The sequence below is a fragment of the Bos taurus genome, chromosome 14 (assembly GCF_002263795.3).
Source record: "Bos taurus isolate L1 Dominette 01449 registration number 42190680 breed Hereford chromosome 14, ARS-UCD2.0, whole genome shotgun sequence".
In the NCBI taxonomy this organism is placed as follows: Eukaryota; Metazoa; Chordata; class Mammalia; order Artiodactyla; family Bovidae; genus Bos; species Bos taurus.
In genome coordinates, this window is record NC_037341.1 from 81,226,642 (window position 1) to 81,242,775 (window position 16,134).

Below are 16,134 nucleotides of genomic sequence, written 5' to 3' on the forward strand. Positions count from 1 at the left end.
AGGAACTAATATTTGGATGAGTGCATACTATGTTTAAAGCTTTATCTCAAGTAACCCTTATGATTAAGGCAGATCATCACTGTTTGACACATTAAAATACACACACACTTAGAAAGGCTATATAATTTTTTTAGCTCACAAAAATCAGTAACTATAAAAATCCAAGTTTGTCTAACTCCAAACTCCTATGCCTTCCCACTGACTTAATCTTATCTCCGTGACCATGCTTCAACAAAAGAAAAGACTCCTGGAGAACAAATTCCAGTCGCTTAGCCTTTGTTGTACTTTTAGACACTTGGGTAGCCTCATCAATCCTACAGACCACAAGAGAAAAACTGCTTGTAAACGCACAGAAAATATACAAGTTTACAAAGGAAACCAACTATAATGAGAAACAGCTATCAAAATATTTTTTAAAACTATGACATCACCAATATATGTGCTAGTTTACTAACGCATCAAATAGCAAGATCTAGGAAGTGACTTAGCAGCAGCAGTGGCCTACTGTTGCAATTTTAACGTATTGAGAGTAAAACATATCTCAAGATATCTGCTAACACTTAAAATGTGATAGGATGACATTCATGATTTCTACATTGGCAAAGTCACAGCACTGTTATCTACATTTATAATTAAAGGAAACATAAAATTCCAGTTAATAGTAAAAATACAGAAAAAATTTCCCATCCAATTCAGTTCATATTCTGTTAGTGAACTCATGGATCCTAGGACAAAGAAGAATTCCTGCTAGCACCATTATGTCGCAATAATGGCTATTTCCTTTACAGTGACTTAAGAGACAGAAACAAGAGAAGGAAATAAAAGGGAAGAGCAAATAAACGTCTAGATAGTTGGCCATTTAGATAAACAGGTACAGGCAGGCTGTGTTGATGATGAAACCACCTACTTAGACTTAAAAAATTAATCAGTGATACATAAGCAAAATGCTTGTTCCAATATTTTTAAATTTCTATGAGAACAGTATGATATATTAATATTAGCATTAGGAAATTAACATGAAAAAAAAAGCACTGTCTTTTTAAAATTCTTTTTTTAATGTAAAGGTTTTTTTAAATGTTTAAATCCATCTACAGCCACCTCATGCAACAGTAATGAAAGGAGTAATGAGAATATTACTGGTATCTGTGGTCTCAGGATAGACTACTTCTGTGGCCTGTATGGGCCTCATTATGCACAAAAGTGATTCTAAGACTAATCTCATAAAGCAAGGTTTGTAATATCATCTCTGAACAATAAACATACTTATCCTTCTCTTTTCCTCCACCAAATATAGGATGTAATAAAACTCCACCAGTTTTTAGTTCATACGCCACTATTTTGTCCAGCTCCTAAGGATGTAAAAACAGAGGCCAATGAAAATTATTTTCCATATTAAACTTTAGACCTAAACTGTGATTTCTAATTTCCTGGAATCAGAACATAAATTTCCGAAAGTAAATGAAATGTATCTGGAGAGTAGTTGTGTTCTCATAAACGAAGCAGACTGCACAGCTGGCTGAGATGGAGCCACATAGCCATGTCTCCTGTGGGACCGCAGGGCGGCCGGCAGCCCAGTCACATTTCCTAGTGGCTCTTCCCAACCTCTCTGACCCATTCTCCAAGTTTCTCTCTTCCTTCTCTGTATTTTGCTTCTGGTGGAGGATTTAAGCAAGTAAAAACGGATAAGGATAAAATTATATCAGGAATCTATGATTTTAAAACTCTATTTTTCTCTAATATGACACAGGTCAAAATGAAAAAAAAAAAGTTTCAGTGGAAAAGAAAGACACCATAACTGTGCTGAAAATCCACGACTGGTTCAGAGAGCACACAAGCAGGACAGAGAAGTGGCAAAAACCAGTGAAGCAGTGAAAGGCCAGGTCTGGAGCCTGGATCTACTGCTCGCTAGCTATGCAACCTTAGCCAAGCAAGTCCGCTGGGCCTCAGTTTCCTTCTCTGTAAAATGCAAATAATGACAGAGTAGTTAGGAGTTTAAGATGGTTATTACTTATAAAATGTTTGTAACAGTACCTGGAATACCATAAATGCTGTATGTCACATTTCCCCCTTGATTAACAGTTTCTGAACTCAAAAATGGACTTGTCCAGTTGTAGATACATGGATTGTTTCTTAATTCTCAGTGTTTGAGTTTTGACAATTACTTTTTCACTTACTGGAGTTCAGGTTTAGATGACCAAGGTACATAAAATGAGAAAAGAGGGAGAATAAAAAGGGCCCATCTAATGAGGGTATTAAAGGCTAAACTTTTTCCAACTGAGAAGGGAGAAGATAAGCAGGATAATTAAACACATATGAACAGAATGGGCTGGGCAAAATACAATGGATTTTTTGGTTTGGCCAAAATCTTTAAATAATGGGAAAAGATGCAGAAACAACAGAGAACTTGAATGCCCTGCAGGACTAGGCAGCGTACGGGGCGTACTCCTCCGACCCGGGTGCTGCAGGCCCTGCCCGCAGTGTGGGCGCTGCCACTGCTTACTCTCCTGATACAAGAGGCTTGGAGAGATTAGCCCCAATCATAAAGCTTGGGAGTGAATAAAAGTGAAAGCAAACTGGCTCCAGAATCTGGGTTCTAAGTCTAAACAAATTTAGAAAGTACGGCTCCTCTGTCCAAGGAATTTTCCAGGCAAGGATACTGGACTGGGCTGCCATTCTCTACTTCAGGGGATCTTCCTGACGACCCAGGGATTGAACCTGCATCGCTTGTGTCTCCTGCACTGGCAAGAGGATTCTTTACCTCTGGCACCACCTAGGAAGCCCTTAGAAATTACATTAATGCCACAGAACTACATTAAAAATAATTACTGTGAGGAGCAGGAATATATCTAATAGCTGAATTGATGTTTAAGGAGCTTACTTATTCTCATTCTTAGCAAAAGTCTTTGGAGGCCAACAACAGCAACAGAAACTAGATAAAATAGATAAGTCTCTATAAAACGATTCTCATTTTTTTCAGAAAAAATCAGGGGCTTTCAATTAACAGTAAGTATTTTATAGTTACTAAAAATAAAGGAAAATCTGGAGAACACGAACATGTCTTATTGACTTCTATGTAGATAAATGGATCCAGCTGCTTTTACCTCTTTAATCCAGTGGCGGTATTCATTAACACCAAAAGTTTTTTTCATCCAAAGACCATAAATATAACCAGAAATTCCTTTCAATACCCATTCATCAGACCTAAGCAAAAAGCCAAATAACAATATATTATTTATTTTAATATAAATAAAATATAATAAATTTTATTATTTTAATAATAAGAATTCTTCCGATAAGGCCAAAGAGGGTAACAGAGCAAGCATAGCAAGTACTTCTCTGCCTGTTTAAAGAAGATGAAAGTCCTGAAACTGTTTGGTCCCCCACTCCCTCTGGCTGCCCCCCGCGTGTCTCGGGGCTCCTGCTCTGGGCTCCCTCTGGCAGAACTCCTCCCCCAGGCCCACCCACACCGCCCACTTCTGGGCAACCACAGGCACACAGCCAGGACCACACGGCTCAGCTCTGCAACGCCCACACTCCAGCACTGCCAGCCCCGCGCATAATTATAGTGGCACCCTAAGACCTGAAGTTTAATCACTTATTTCTTAGTTTCTTAAGAGGAAAGACAATGACACTGTTCATTCAGGTATATATTCATGTTTATCTATTCATTCATTCAAATATTCTGCCTACATGTTTCAGAGACTATTCTTTAGCGAAACTATGTGTCTTAGGAAATAATAAATTAAGAGGCCTTACCCTCTGTCCTTCACCCTCCAGAAAGAAAAAACAAAAAGAAATCAAGACTTATATACTATCAATATATGTTATAATCGTAGGTTATAATCTTAAGGGAATTTGTCTGTTTCTTCAAATTTACCTCAGGTTAATCAGAAAGAAAACAAAAAGTATTTTATTTCTCACATTTTTCAAGTAAATTAGTTCAAAACCAGGCACTCACAGGAACCCCTACAGCACTGTCAGCACTGTGGAGGGTCACTGCTTCACCGTAGGAACAGCTAGGGCACTGAGGCCGGCATCAGACCCTAACCGCTGTTCTCTGCACACTCAAGTCCTCGTATCCACAGTATGTATTCAATTCTTTAAGGAACTGCTACTATCAAAATTCTTACCTTATTGAAAATTACAGAACTGATTATACTGACATATTGAGGAAATGGCCAAAAATTTAGGATAAAATTTATACTCATTTTTTTCCTTTAAACATATACAGAATAGTGTCTGTTAATTATCTGCAGTTAGAACAAAGTTCAACTTATGCTGCAGGAAAAGAAAATAAAAATAAACTTTTCTGATTATTCTCAGGAGTTGTGAACTTTGAAATTACTCACCAAGACATTCTGGATATGAAACATCCAAAAAACTGCTGGGCCAAAGACTGGGCTAAACACCTTCTGGTCAAAGGTGTCTCATCTATAATCATAGCACTGTGCAGCAGATTCGTGCTGGAATTTCAAAGAGCAGACAGCTAATTATAACCAAGAAATAAATAACTCTTCAATCAAAATAAAATAATCACACTTTTAAAATGATGGAATTCAACTAAGACATAACAGAGAAAAAACAGAATACTCTCCCCAAGAGCTTTCACATCTTTTCAAATTTTAGCTGAAATCCATATTTTAGTAACTTTTGTTTGAAGTACGGGCTGTAATGTTCCCCACCAATTTCCATGAAAAATATGAATATTCTTTTTGGGGGCTAGGCAGTTGCAGCAGCAATCAGAAATTGATATGTTCATCAGAGACTAGTAATTTTACAAGGGGGGTCTTCTAATTTCAAAAATCTTTTCCTAATAATACTATTAACTTTTGTCCTATAATATTTACTTTCAAATACCCTGACCCATCAGATCTTCTAACCACTCTGAAGAATGCAGGAACACTACTACTATGTCCATTTTACAGAAGAGAAAATAGATGCAGAAAAAAAAAATACCGATCCTGAGACATAAAACTTCCAAACTGTGAACTTTTCAAGGAATAAAAGAAGGGAGGGAGATAAAGTGGGTAAGAGAAAAAAGAAAATAAAGTTTTTTCCTCATTTTTTTATATACAAATTTCTGATGATATTAGGAAATTTTTATATGGTGCTAGGACAAAAACTCCACTAAATATCCATATAGTACTTTGTATATTTGTTTAAGTGCATAAGCAGAAAAGAGACTAAAACAAATACATAAAGTATTAGTAGCAGATAATTCTGGATAAAGATAATATATTGACTCTCTTGGGCTATTTTGAAATTTTCTTTATGCTTTTCTACATTTAAACATTTTGAAAACACAGAATTTCTACAAAGCCATTCATAGCTAAACTGAAGGGAAAAAGTTCAAAATGCATCTTAAAAATGATCACAATAACCTTCACATCATGAACCTAATTTAGTCATTTCAAATTTGGATACAGACCTAAAAATGCTCATGGAAGCATACGCAGCCACTTCAACATAAGCTTCATCAATGAATACAGTCTTAAAACAGGAATATGGGTATCGACATGTAAGAATTTCTTCATAAAATTCAAAAACTTCATGAAGATATGATGTGGTATGTTTAAGCAATGGAAGAAGTTGAGGTAAACAAAAATGAGTAACCTAAAAACAAAAAGCAGGGAAGATCATTAAATAAAGAGTTAACTTATATCTTAAATTTCCTAAATATCTCAATTACAAATGAAGCCGCATTTAAGTCCCTCCCCTCCCCTCATTTTTACAACAAATCCATGGCACTGAGATAAAACACTGGTATGAAATTAGTGACTACTATTATTATGTTTATGAAATATTCAATGCATCAGAATATTCATGATAGATTTTATGTCTATGAAATGCTTAGGTTAGATCCAATGAAAATATAACTTTGGTTACAAATTAAAAGTTTCTCCTACATATGCATACAAAACAAAAATAATCTAAACTTCTAAGACTTACTATAAACTTGCCTTTTACTCATAAACCTAACCTAGTGAATATTGCACATCACAGTACTATCTTACATAATTAAAAGCTGACCATCTTCAGCACATACAAAGAACAATATGAAGGCTGCAGGGAAGGCTTATTGGTAGTGAGGAGATAAGAAATGCCAGCAATAGAAATAATAATTCAGACTTTCTTCCACTACATCCCACTTTGGACACAAACACTCATATATCACCTACTGCTTCACTGCCCCTTGTTATGACTTTGTGCCGTAAGAGTAACGTCAAAGGCGACATCATCACTCTGACCAGCAGGCTTCCCAGGTGGCGCGGGGGTAAAGAAGGCCTGCCAGCGCAGGAGACGGGGGTTTGCTCCCTGGATCAGAAAGACCCCCTGGAGGAGGGCACGGCAACCCACTCCAGGATTCTCGCCAAGGGACTCCCATGGACAGAGGAGCCTGGTGGGCTACAGACCATGGGGTCGCAAACAACTGGACAAGACTGAGCAACTGAGCATGTAGGCACTCTGACCAAAATGCTCCAGAAAGGCTTTATGAAGAAGACTAGATCTCAGCTAATCTTTTTGAACTGGACAAAAGTTTGACAGGTATGGACAGAAAAAGAGGACATTGCAAATGGAGTCAAAGACAGGACAAAATATGGTTTGGTTGAAAAAAATATAAGTAAACTATGTTGAACAAACATAAATAGAAAAGAAATGAGGAAAAAGCTAGAAAGGACTATTAGGGTCAAATTCTAGATGCTCTTGAAAGCCATGCTAAAGAGATCTGATGACTGCAGGATGTGGAGGCAAGGAAAGCTTCTAACATACAATAAAAAACTACTCTTCTAGCAACATTATGAAAGAACAGACTAGAGACGACCGTAAGTGAAGGACGAGCGTGTGTGGATTACTAGTGTCAGGGCCCAAACTGCACTGTGACGAGCACTCTTATTGGTGCACAGACAAAAGAGAAAACACTATTCATCAAAAAAGACTCGCTTTTAAACAAAGCTACAGGATAGCAAATCTACTAATACAAGAGAAACTTTATTTAAGAGGGAAAGACTAAGTCACCGACTTTAAGTATTCAAGAAAAATATTTCTTGACTGACATTTATGTTTTTCCCATCCAGTGGTTCAGTGGGAAATGAAAAATTCTTCCAAAATATGAACCAGGTACTAATCAAATTTTGATTTTAAAGTTGATCATTTACCAAAAATGGTAAAATTCACTGCATCTTAGCAGTGAATACTTTTAAGAGTCATTGTTAAGACACCAAAAGCAAACCATTCATAAAATATCTTGAATATTTTCCATAAGTGATTTTATAAACCTTGTGAATTAAGGGATTTATTCAAATGTTACTTTAAACCTACACGGAGACTACGAGGGTCAATAACCAACGAATCACTTTATACCCAACAGAAACGTGATGTTTAAGGAGGCCTAACAGCACGACAGGGCTTATCAACTGGTCCCTGATTTAGGATCAGACATGTGGAGGGAACTGCAGGAAACCTCAGTGAGCTCACTGACCCAGGCTCCAATCCTGCCTGCCTTAACCTTTCTCTTCCCTCTACATTTGCTGAAGTTAGAATAAATCTTGCTTTTTAATTCTGAAACTGCAATATTTCAGGTTCTGGAGAGGGAACTAGAACATTCATAAACTCAAAGAAGTTCCACAAAAAATCAGTTATAGAAATAAACCAATATTAACCAAGTAACTAACCAAGTTACTTGAAGCTCTTTTGGAACACTAAGCCCTCTGATGAAAAAAATACGAAAATTTATGAAGAGTTTATTGTCATTACACATTTCAGATTAAAAAACCTTTCTCTCTAGTGAGAGCTGTCGTAGCTGAAAAAAGAATTAAGAAAAACTTGGTATTTTGTTCATGTTCCCCTGATCAGGCTTGAAAGAGTAGGAGAGAAGGGAGCAAGAAGCCCCAGTTTACCTCATGCATATATGGATCTACGAGGATTTCAAAAGGTCCAATGGCCAAGGAGATGTTTGATGCAGATGTTGGAATGGTAAGCATGTAATGGAAGGTCTTTTTCCTCATGTCATGGGTATACACAGTCTCCACCAAATCTCCATTGGAAACCGCCACCATGGCGGCATCCACTGTAAACTCTAACTTCCATGTACATAATTCAGAGTATGAATCAACACATGGGAACCAAAATCTAGAACAAAGATCAACAGTACAGAAAATGTTGAAAATGTAACCTACATTGTTCCTCCCACATAGAAGTTATTTTAACATTTACAGAATGCATACAAAAATTTTTTTTTAGATCTCTGCACACTAATGCTTTCTACTGAGCAACCTAAAAGAATGTGATTTAAGATACAGCCCTGTCTCCAAACATTACTTGGCAATATTAATAAAATACATCATGTGGTACCTCCAGTTTAAACCCCAAAAAGAAGTAACTAAGTCTGAGTTTCTGATTTTTTAATTAAAAATAATTTTACTTATATATTCAGTTTTTATGTAGCATTCATTTTTGGGAACGAAAAATGCTTACAATCAAGTTTTAAAAAATACAATATTCAGAATCCATTCCATACATCAGGAAACTGCTTCTCTGGAATATGTGATGCACTGTATAAATTTAAACAGCACTGATAAAGCCAGACATTAAATTTCTAGTCAATGTTCTACTCAGATCAGGTTTTACTGTGTACCAGGGTCTGAACTTGTTACTGAAATAAAAAGGATAAGACAATATCCCTGGCTTGGAGGAGTTAACAGTCTGAGGAAAAAACAGAGTATTTCAATAGCGTGGTTAACTACCGAGCTCCGAGAATGCACTACAGTTGGGTGGAACAATGCAGGCGCATCTCACTCCACAGTTGCACAAGAAAGGCGGGTATGCAGAGCACATACGTGTGCTTCCACTACTGAAGTTCAAAACCAGGTGCAACTAGTCTACGGCATTTTGGAGCTCAGGATGGAGGTTATTTCTCAGGCCATCAGGAGAAGCAGTGAGTGGAAGTGGGTAGGCGTGGGGACTGCAGTGCTAATAACGCTACCGTTCTTCTTCTCGGTGTGAGTGTGAATTACAGGAATCTGTTCAGTCTGAAAAGGTACCAAGCTTTCTATTTACAATTCATTAATTTTCTGTATGTTGTTTTACTTCAATACAAAAGTTTAAAGAATAAAAGAACTGAGATGACTTTAGAAGAGCAGACTTGAAGAGGAGCGGAGGGAGGACAGGGCTGAGGAAGAGCCATCAAAGGGGCAAGATCCAGCAGGGGAAAGCGGCTGCGGCCCGGGTTCACAATTCTCATCCGACATGGAATACCTGTACTGCATACACACACGTACAGAGAAAAATACAACTGAAAACATGCAATCAACTGTGATACATAAGAATGGGTAATCTACCTTGTGGAATTTTGATACCCACAAGAGAACACATGAGCACCTCTCTCTGCCATGCTTCCCTCTACACTGGGTACCACAAAATGCAGACCTCCTTTTGGCTGATCCAAAGAAAAATTGATGTGTATCTTTAGGACCTTTAACTCTGCAACAAATAAATACATACACAGACATATAAATATATATTAGGTAACAGCAGTCGACATAATAAGGGTAAAGACTTACACTGAACAGAAAGTGGGAATCGAAGCTTGAGTTTTACCTAAAAACACCACACTGTCTAACCCCATGCAGGCTGCTACCATCTCTGCCTGCAGGAGCTCAGCAACCTGCTTCTCCTGGTGTCCTTAGAGCAAGCGTGAAGTCGCTCAGGCCTGTCCGACTCTGTGCAGCCCCAGGGACTACAGTCCACAGAATTCTCCAGGCCAGAATCCTGGAGTGAGTAGCCATTCCCTTCTCCAGGGGATCTTCCCAACCCAGGGACTGAACCCAGGTCTCCCGCATTGCAGGCGGGTTCTTCACCAGCTGAGCCCCTAGGGATTGGTGTCCTTATCTCCACTCAATTCTACTCACTGCTAGCTGTGGGCTCTCAAAACACAGATCATACCATATTCTCCTCTCAACATTTCTGGCAGTGCTATACTGCCAAAAAAAAAAAAGTTCAAAACGACCACCTAGGACACTGACGGCCTTCCAGACCCCATTCAAAACTTACTTTTCAAGTCTGTTCACTTACTAGGCTCCCACATATCCTGCTAATCCTGCTTGTGACTTTTGAGGAGTGGGAGCAGGGAGTGGGGTAGGTGGGAAGGATCACCCAAGAACTGACATTATGCAGCATTATTCATTATGCTTTATTTCTAAGCAATAAATATGCACTGCATTCCCAAGGCTGCTTCCTAGGTGGCTTAGTGGTAAAGAATCCGCCTGCCAGTGCAGGAGACACAGAAGACTCGGGTTCAGTCCTTGGGTCGGGAAGATCCCCTGGAGGAGGAAACAGGCAACTCACTCCAGTACTCTTGTCTGGAAAATCCCAGACAGAGGAGCCTGGTGGGCTTCCGTCCATGGGTTGTAAAGAGTCGGACACGACTGAACACACACACACACACATATCCATCATTCACAAGATTAAAAAAAAATGTTTCTTTTCATTTCCCCCAACATGACAATATGGACTTTTTCCAACCCCTGAATATACAATGATGACCTTCCATGCCTTTCCCCTAAATTAGGCAATATCTCTAAAAAATAAACTCCTCCCCCAACTACACACACACAAACTATCCCAAAAAGGCAAAAACAAAGTACTTTACTTCCTTATTTTAATTTTATACAGCAAAATAAAGGTAGGCAGAGATGTATAATAATTAAAATAGCTGTAACTTTATACAGGAAAAGAAAGAATTAGAAATAATAAAAGTGTGCAGAGTGGGTGTTAGAAACCCCAGGTTCTAGCCTTGGCTCCTCTCCTCATCAGTCACATTCAGCAGGTCACTTACTGTCTTTAGACTTCAGATTGCTTTTCTGCGAAAGGAAGAAACTGAATAAGATGATTTTCTAGGATCCTTCCTTTTACAAAACTCTGTAATTCTAAACTGACTTAGTATCATATGAGTTCTGAAATCTTGACAAAGTATTCCATCCATTTGTTTTTTAAAATAACTTTCACTTTAAAAACTACATTGAAATGAGCTGCTTTTTGTTGATTGCTGTTTTCCTATTAGCCAGTTATCTTTAAGGAAAAAACCTTCAACTCCTGTGAATCTCAGCTGATTATAATTTCAATACCATAAACTTTCATGAAAAGCTTTTAGTTACTGAAACCAACATAATTTAACTGTACAGTCAATATGTTCTTGATATTTTACCATCGACGTGTTTCCACAACTCTGACGGAACCTTAATGCACAGCTCCCCATTCCCTGCGTCAGGATCCACAGCACTAACCGCAGCCGCATAAGCATTGGAAAAGTAATTGAGATTTCTCCTGGGGAGAGGGGAAAGAAGAGAGAAAGCCAGGCTTAACAATAAGACACGTATTTCACCAAATGTTTTCTTAAATACTTGGCACCACTTGTTTATAAGCATTATATCATCTTACATAAATCACAGGAATGCTTTTTAGCCAAGTTAACTGTAGATTTATTGCCCAAGACAAAAACTTGTCTAAGAAGGCCAAACCAGTCAAACCTAAAGGAATTCAACCCTGAATATTCACTGAAAGGACTGATGCTAACGCTCCAACACTTTGGCCACCTGATGCAAAGAGCTGACTCACTGGAAAAGACTCTGGTGCTGAGAAAGACTGAGGAGGAGAAGGGGATGAGAGAGGAAGAGATGGTTGGATGGCATCACTGACTCGATGGTCATGAGTGTGAGTAAGCTCCGGGAGTTGGTGATGGACAGGGAGGCCTGGATGCTGCTGTCCATGGGGTCGCAAAGAGTCGGACACGACGGAGTGAACAACAAGCGCAGTGGCGTATGTGTCTATTAACAGTCTGTTCACCAATGCTGTGTGCTTATTATGACTATCACATCCTTCATCAATTTTAGAATGCCAAAGCCACTACAATTCCCTGATACAAGTGTGAAGAATACAGTAGGACTGAAAAATAAGTATTATCTATCTGGCAAAAGTTTGAATGGATTCAACAAGCTTTATAATCTGACAGAAATTCAAGATGTTTAAAACGAGTCAAGATTAATTCCTCAAAATATAACACTGCTCCTCCTCACTCCAGAGTACATGACAACATAAGCTCAATGAAGGAGGGGAGCATTTGTGTGGTTCACCGTTACATCCTCTAAATGCCAGGGGACTTTCAATAGGTAGGCTTAGTAGCTCAGCCGTGTCCCACTCTCTGTGGGGACAGCCCACCAGGCTCCTCTGTCCATGGGGATTCTCCAGACTGGAATAGCTCGAGGAGGCTGCCATGCCCTCCTCCAGGGGATTCTCCAGACTGGAATACCTCGAGAGGCTGCCATGCCCTCCTCCATGGGGATTCTCCAGGCTGGAATAGCTCGGGGGGCTGCCATGCCCTCCTCCAGGGGGTTCTCCAGGCTGGAATAGCTTGGGGAGCTGCCATGCCCTCCTCCAGGGGATTCTCCAGGCTGGAATAGCTCGGGGGGCTGCCATGCCCTCCTCCAGGGGGTCTTCCCGGCCCAGGGGTCACGCCCACACCTCCTGCACTGCAGGGTCTTTCCTGCTGAGCACCTGTTCAGTGGGCACTTGGCCTTATCTCCCACTGGATGAAAGCCATAAACAGAAGACTTATGGAAGTATGAAAACACTGTTCTCATCTGATTTTCTATCTTTTCCATAAAGTAACTCATATACATATACATTCATACACACACAGATCACATTTCCTCACTGCAACCAGCGAAAGTAACACAGAAGAAATGGAACAAAGAAAGAGGGCAAGGAACGGCGAGAGCAAGAAAGGAAGATCAGACGCGATTCTGTGAGACACGCTGCTGTGACCTGCACGCCAGTCGTCATGCCCTGAGATGAAGCCACCAAGGACAGTCGGTGACATCTCACCAACTGAACACATCTTTAACCTGTGAGAAGACAAGTTTCATGTCCTCTACAGAATGACTGTAGGGAAAATAAACCAGGACGAGCCATTAAAGAAAACATTACACCCCCGCAACATGACAGAGGCCATTCGTCCCCCACCTGCAGCTCTACACTAACCAGGAAGGACGTAACACCAACCACGGCTCTAAAAACTACAAAATACAAGGTTCTGAAAGCAGTTAAGCCAATTTCTTGGTACTTTTAACACTGCCTTTCTGTTAGATAAATGTGTGAAATAAATGGCATAAAAACTCCAGGACCACAATAAAAAAGAAATATATGTTTTTTGACATACCGTCTTTCTCTTTTAATTATCACGCAGTAAAAGTAACTTTCTCCCTTTGGTATGTAGCGCTGTGAATGTCAGTGTGTGTAGCCGCTACCACGAGTGGGATACGGGACAGCTCCGCCATCCCCGAGCCCCTTGTGCCAAACACATGGAATCATAAGGATGCATTTTTGAGGCTGGCTTTTATCTCACTATGTCTTTGAAATTCATCTAAGGTGTACATGTACCGGCAGTCTGTCCCTTATTATAATGAACAGTATTCCACCGTACAGACTGTACCACAGATTGTTTATTGTTTGTTTACTCCTCCACTGAAAGACAGCTGGGTTCTTTCCAGTTTTTGGCTATTAGGAATAAAGCTGCTACAAACAACCGTGTATCAGTTTTTATGTGAATTTAATTTTCATTTCTGCAGTACCAACAGCCAAGTGTGGGACTGCTGAGTCATATGGCAACTATAAGCTCAGCTTTATAAGAGTCTGCTAAGCTGTTTTCCTGTGAGTATGGTTTCAGTGTGTCTGCCCCCTGATGCCCTCTTGCAACACCTACCGTCTTACTTGGGTTTCTCTTACCTTGGGCGTGGGTCAATCTAATCACACTAGGACCACAGCCTTGTCTAACTCAATGAAACTAAGCCATGCCCGTGGGGCAACCCGAGATGGGCGGGTCATGGTGGAGAAATCTGACAGAATGTGGTCCACTGGAGAAGGGAATGGCAAACCACTTCCGTACTCTTGCCTTGAGAACCCCATGAACAGTATGAAAAGGCAAAATGACAGGATACTGAAAGAGGAACTCCCCAGGTCAGTAGGTACCCAATATGCTACTGGAGATCAGTGGAGAAATAACTCCAGAAAGAATGAAGCGATGGAGCCAAAGCAAAAAGAATATCCAGCTGTGGATGTGACTGGTGATAGAAGCAAGGTCCGATGCTGTAAAGAGCAATATTGCATAGGAACCTCGAATGACAGGTCCATGAATCAAGGCAAATTGGAAGTGGTCAAACAAGAGATGGCAAGAGTGAATGTCGACATTCTAGGAATCAGCGAACTCAAATGGACTGGAATGGGTGAATTTAACTCAGATGACCATTATATCTACTACTGTGGGCAGGAATCCCTTAGAAGAAATGGAGTAGCCATCATGGTCAACAAAAGAGTCCGAAATGCAGTACTTGGATGCAATCTCAAAAACGACAGAATGATCTCTGTTCGTTTCCAAGGCAAACCATTCAATATCACAGTAATCCAAGTCTATGCCCCAACCAGTAACGCTGAAGAAGCTGAAGTTGAACGGTTCTATGAAGACCTACAAGACCTTTTAGAACTAACACCCAAAAAAGATGTCCTTTTCATTATAGGGGACTGGAATGCAAAAGTAGGAAGTCAAGAAACACCTGGAGTAACAGGCAAATTTGGCCTTGGAATACGGAATGAAGCAGGCAAAGACTAATAGAGTTTTGCCAAGAAAATGCGCTGGTCATAGCAAACACCCTCTTCCAACAACACAAGAGAAGACTCTATACATGGACATCACCAGATGGTCAACACCAAAATCAGATTGATTATATTCTTTGCAGCCAAAGATGGAAAAGCTCTATACAGTCAGCAAAAACAAGACCAGGCGCTGACTGTGGCTCAGACCATGAACTCCTTATTGCCAAATTCAGACTTAAATTGAAGAAAGTAGGGAAAACCACTAGACCATTCAGGTATGACCTAAATCAAATCCCTTATGATTATACAGTGGAAGTGAGAAATAGATACAAGGGCCTAGATCTGATAGATAGAGAGCCTGATGAGCTATGGAATGAGGTTCATGACATTGTATAGGAGACAGGGATCAAGACCATCCCCATGGAAAAGAAATGCAAAAAAGCAAAATGGCTGTCTGGGGAGGCCTTACAAATAGCTGAGAAAAGAAGAGAAGTGAAAAGCAAAGGAGAAAAGGAAAGATATAAACATCTGAATGCAGAGCTCCAAAGAATAGCAAGAAGAGATAAGAAAGCCTTCTTCAGCGATCAATGCAAAGAAATAGAGGAAAACAACAGAATGGGAAAGACTAGGGATCTTTTCAAGAAAATCAGAGACACCAAAGGAACATTTCATGCAAAGATGGGCTCAATAAAGGACAGAAATGGTATGGACCTAAAAGAACAGAAGATATTAAGATGAGGTGGCAAGAATACACAGAAGAACTGTACAAAAAACATCTTCACGACCCAGATAATCACGATGGTGTGATCACTGACCTAGAGCCAGACATCCTGGAATGTGAAGTCAAGTGGGCCTTAGAAAGCATCACTACGAACAAAGCTAGTGGAGGTGACAGAATTCCAGTTGAGCTATTCCGAATCCTGAAAGATGATGCTGTGAAAGTGCTGCACTCAATATGCCAGCAAATTTGGAAAACTCAGCAGTGGCCCCAGGACAAGAAAAGGTCAGTTTTCATTCTAATCCCAAAGAAAGGCAATGCTAAAGAATGCTCAAACTACCGCACAATTGCACTCATCTCACACGCTATTAAAGTGTTGCTTAAAATTCTCCAAGCCAGGCTTCAGCAATATGTGAACCGTGAACTTCCTGATGTTCAAGCTGGTTTTAGAAAAGGCAGAGGAACCAGAGATCAAACTGCCAACATCCGCTGGATCGTGGAAAAAGCAAGAGAGTTCCAGAAAAACATCTATTTCTGCTTTATTGACTATGCCAAAGCTTTTGACTGTGTGGATCACAATAAACTGTGGAAAACTCTGAAAGAGATGGGAATACCAGACCACCTGACCTGCCTCTTGAGAAACCTATATGCAGGTCAGGAAGCAACAGTTAGAACTGGACATGGAACAACAGACTGGTTCCAAATAGGAAAAGGAGTACGTCAAGGCTGTATATTGTCACCCTGTTTATTTAACTTCTATGCAGAGTACATCA

At 39.9% G+C, this 16,134-nt stretch overlaps 1 protein-coding gene across 9 annotated transcripts in view; it reads right to left on the reverse strand.

Annotated features, from left to right (window-relative positions):
* TAF2 (TATA-box binding protein associated factor 2) overlaps positions 1 to 16,134 on the reverse strand; it is an 88,319-nt gene that overhangs the window by 53,373 nt on the left and 18,812 nt on the right. For 5 of the 9 annotated variants that reach the window (NM_001191141.1, XM_059874302.1, XM_059874301.1 and 2 more), the window contains exons 4-10: positions 11,204 to 11,322; positions 9,339 to 9,480; positions 7,899 to 8,130; positions 5,429 to 5,613; positions 4,350 to 4,463; positions 3,102 to 3,201; positions 1,264 to 1,349 (exon numbers count right to left, since the gene is read on the reverse strand). In NM_001191141.1, the coding sequence (NP_001178070.1) occupies positions 1,264 to 1,349; positions 3,102 to 3,201; positions 4,350 to 4,463; positions 5,429 to 5,613; positions 7,899 to 8,130; positions 9,339 to 9,480; positions 11,204 to 11,322 (978 nt within the window). Of the gene's footprint in view, positions 1 to 1,263; positions 1,350 to 3,101; positions 3,202 to 4,349; positions 4,464 to 5,428; positions 5,614 to 7,898; positions 8,131 to 9,338; positions 9,481 to 11,203; positions 11,323 to 16,134 lie in introns of those variants that run through there. The other 4 variants (XM_059874304.1, XM_059874303.1, XM_025001788.2 and 1 more) reach the window with 2 other exon arrangements.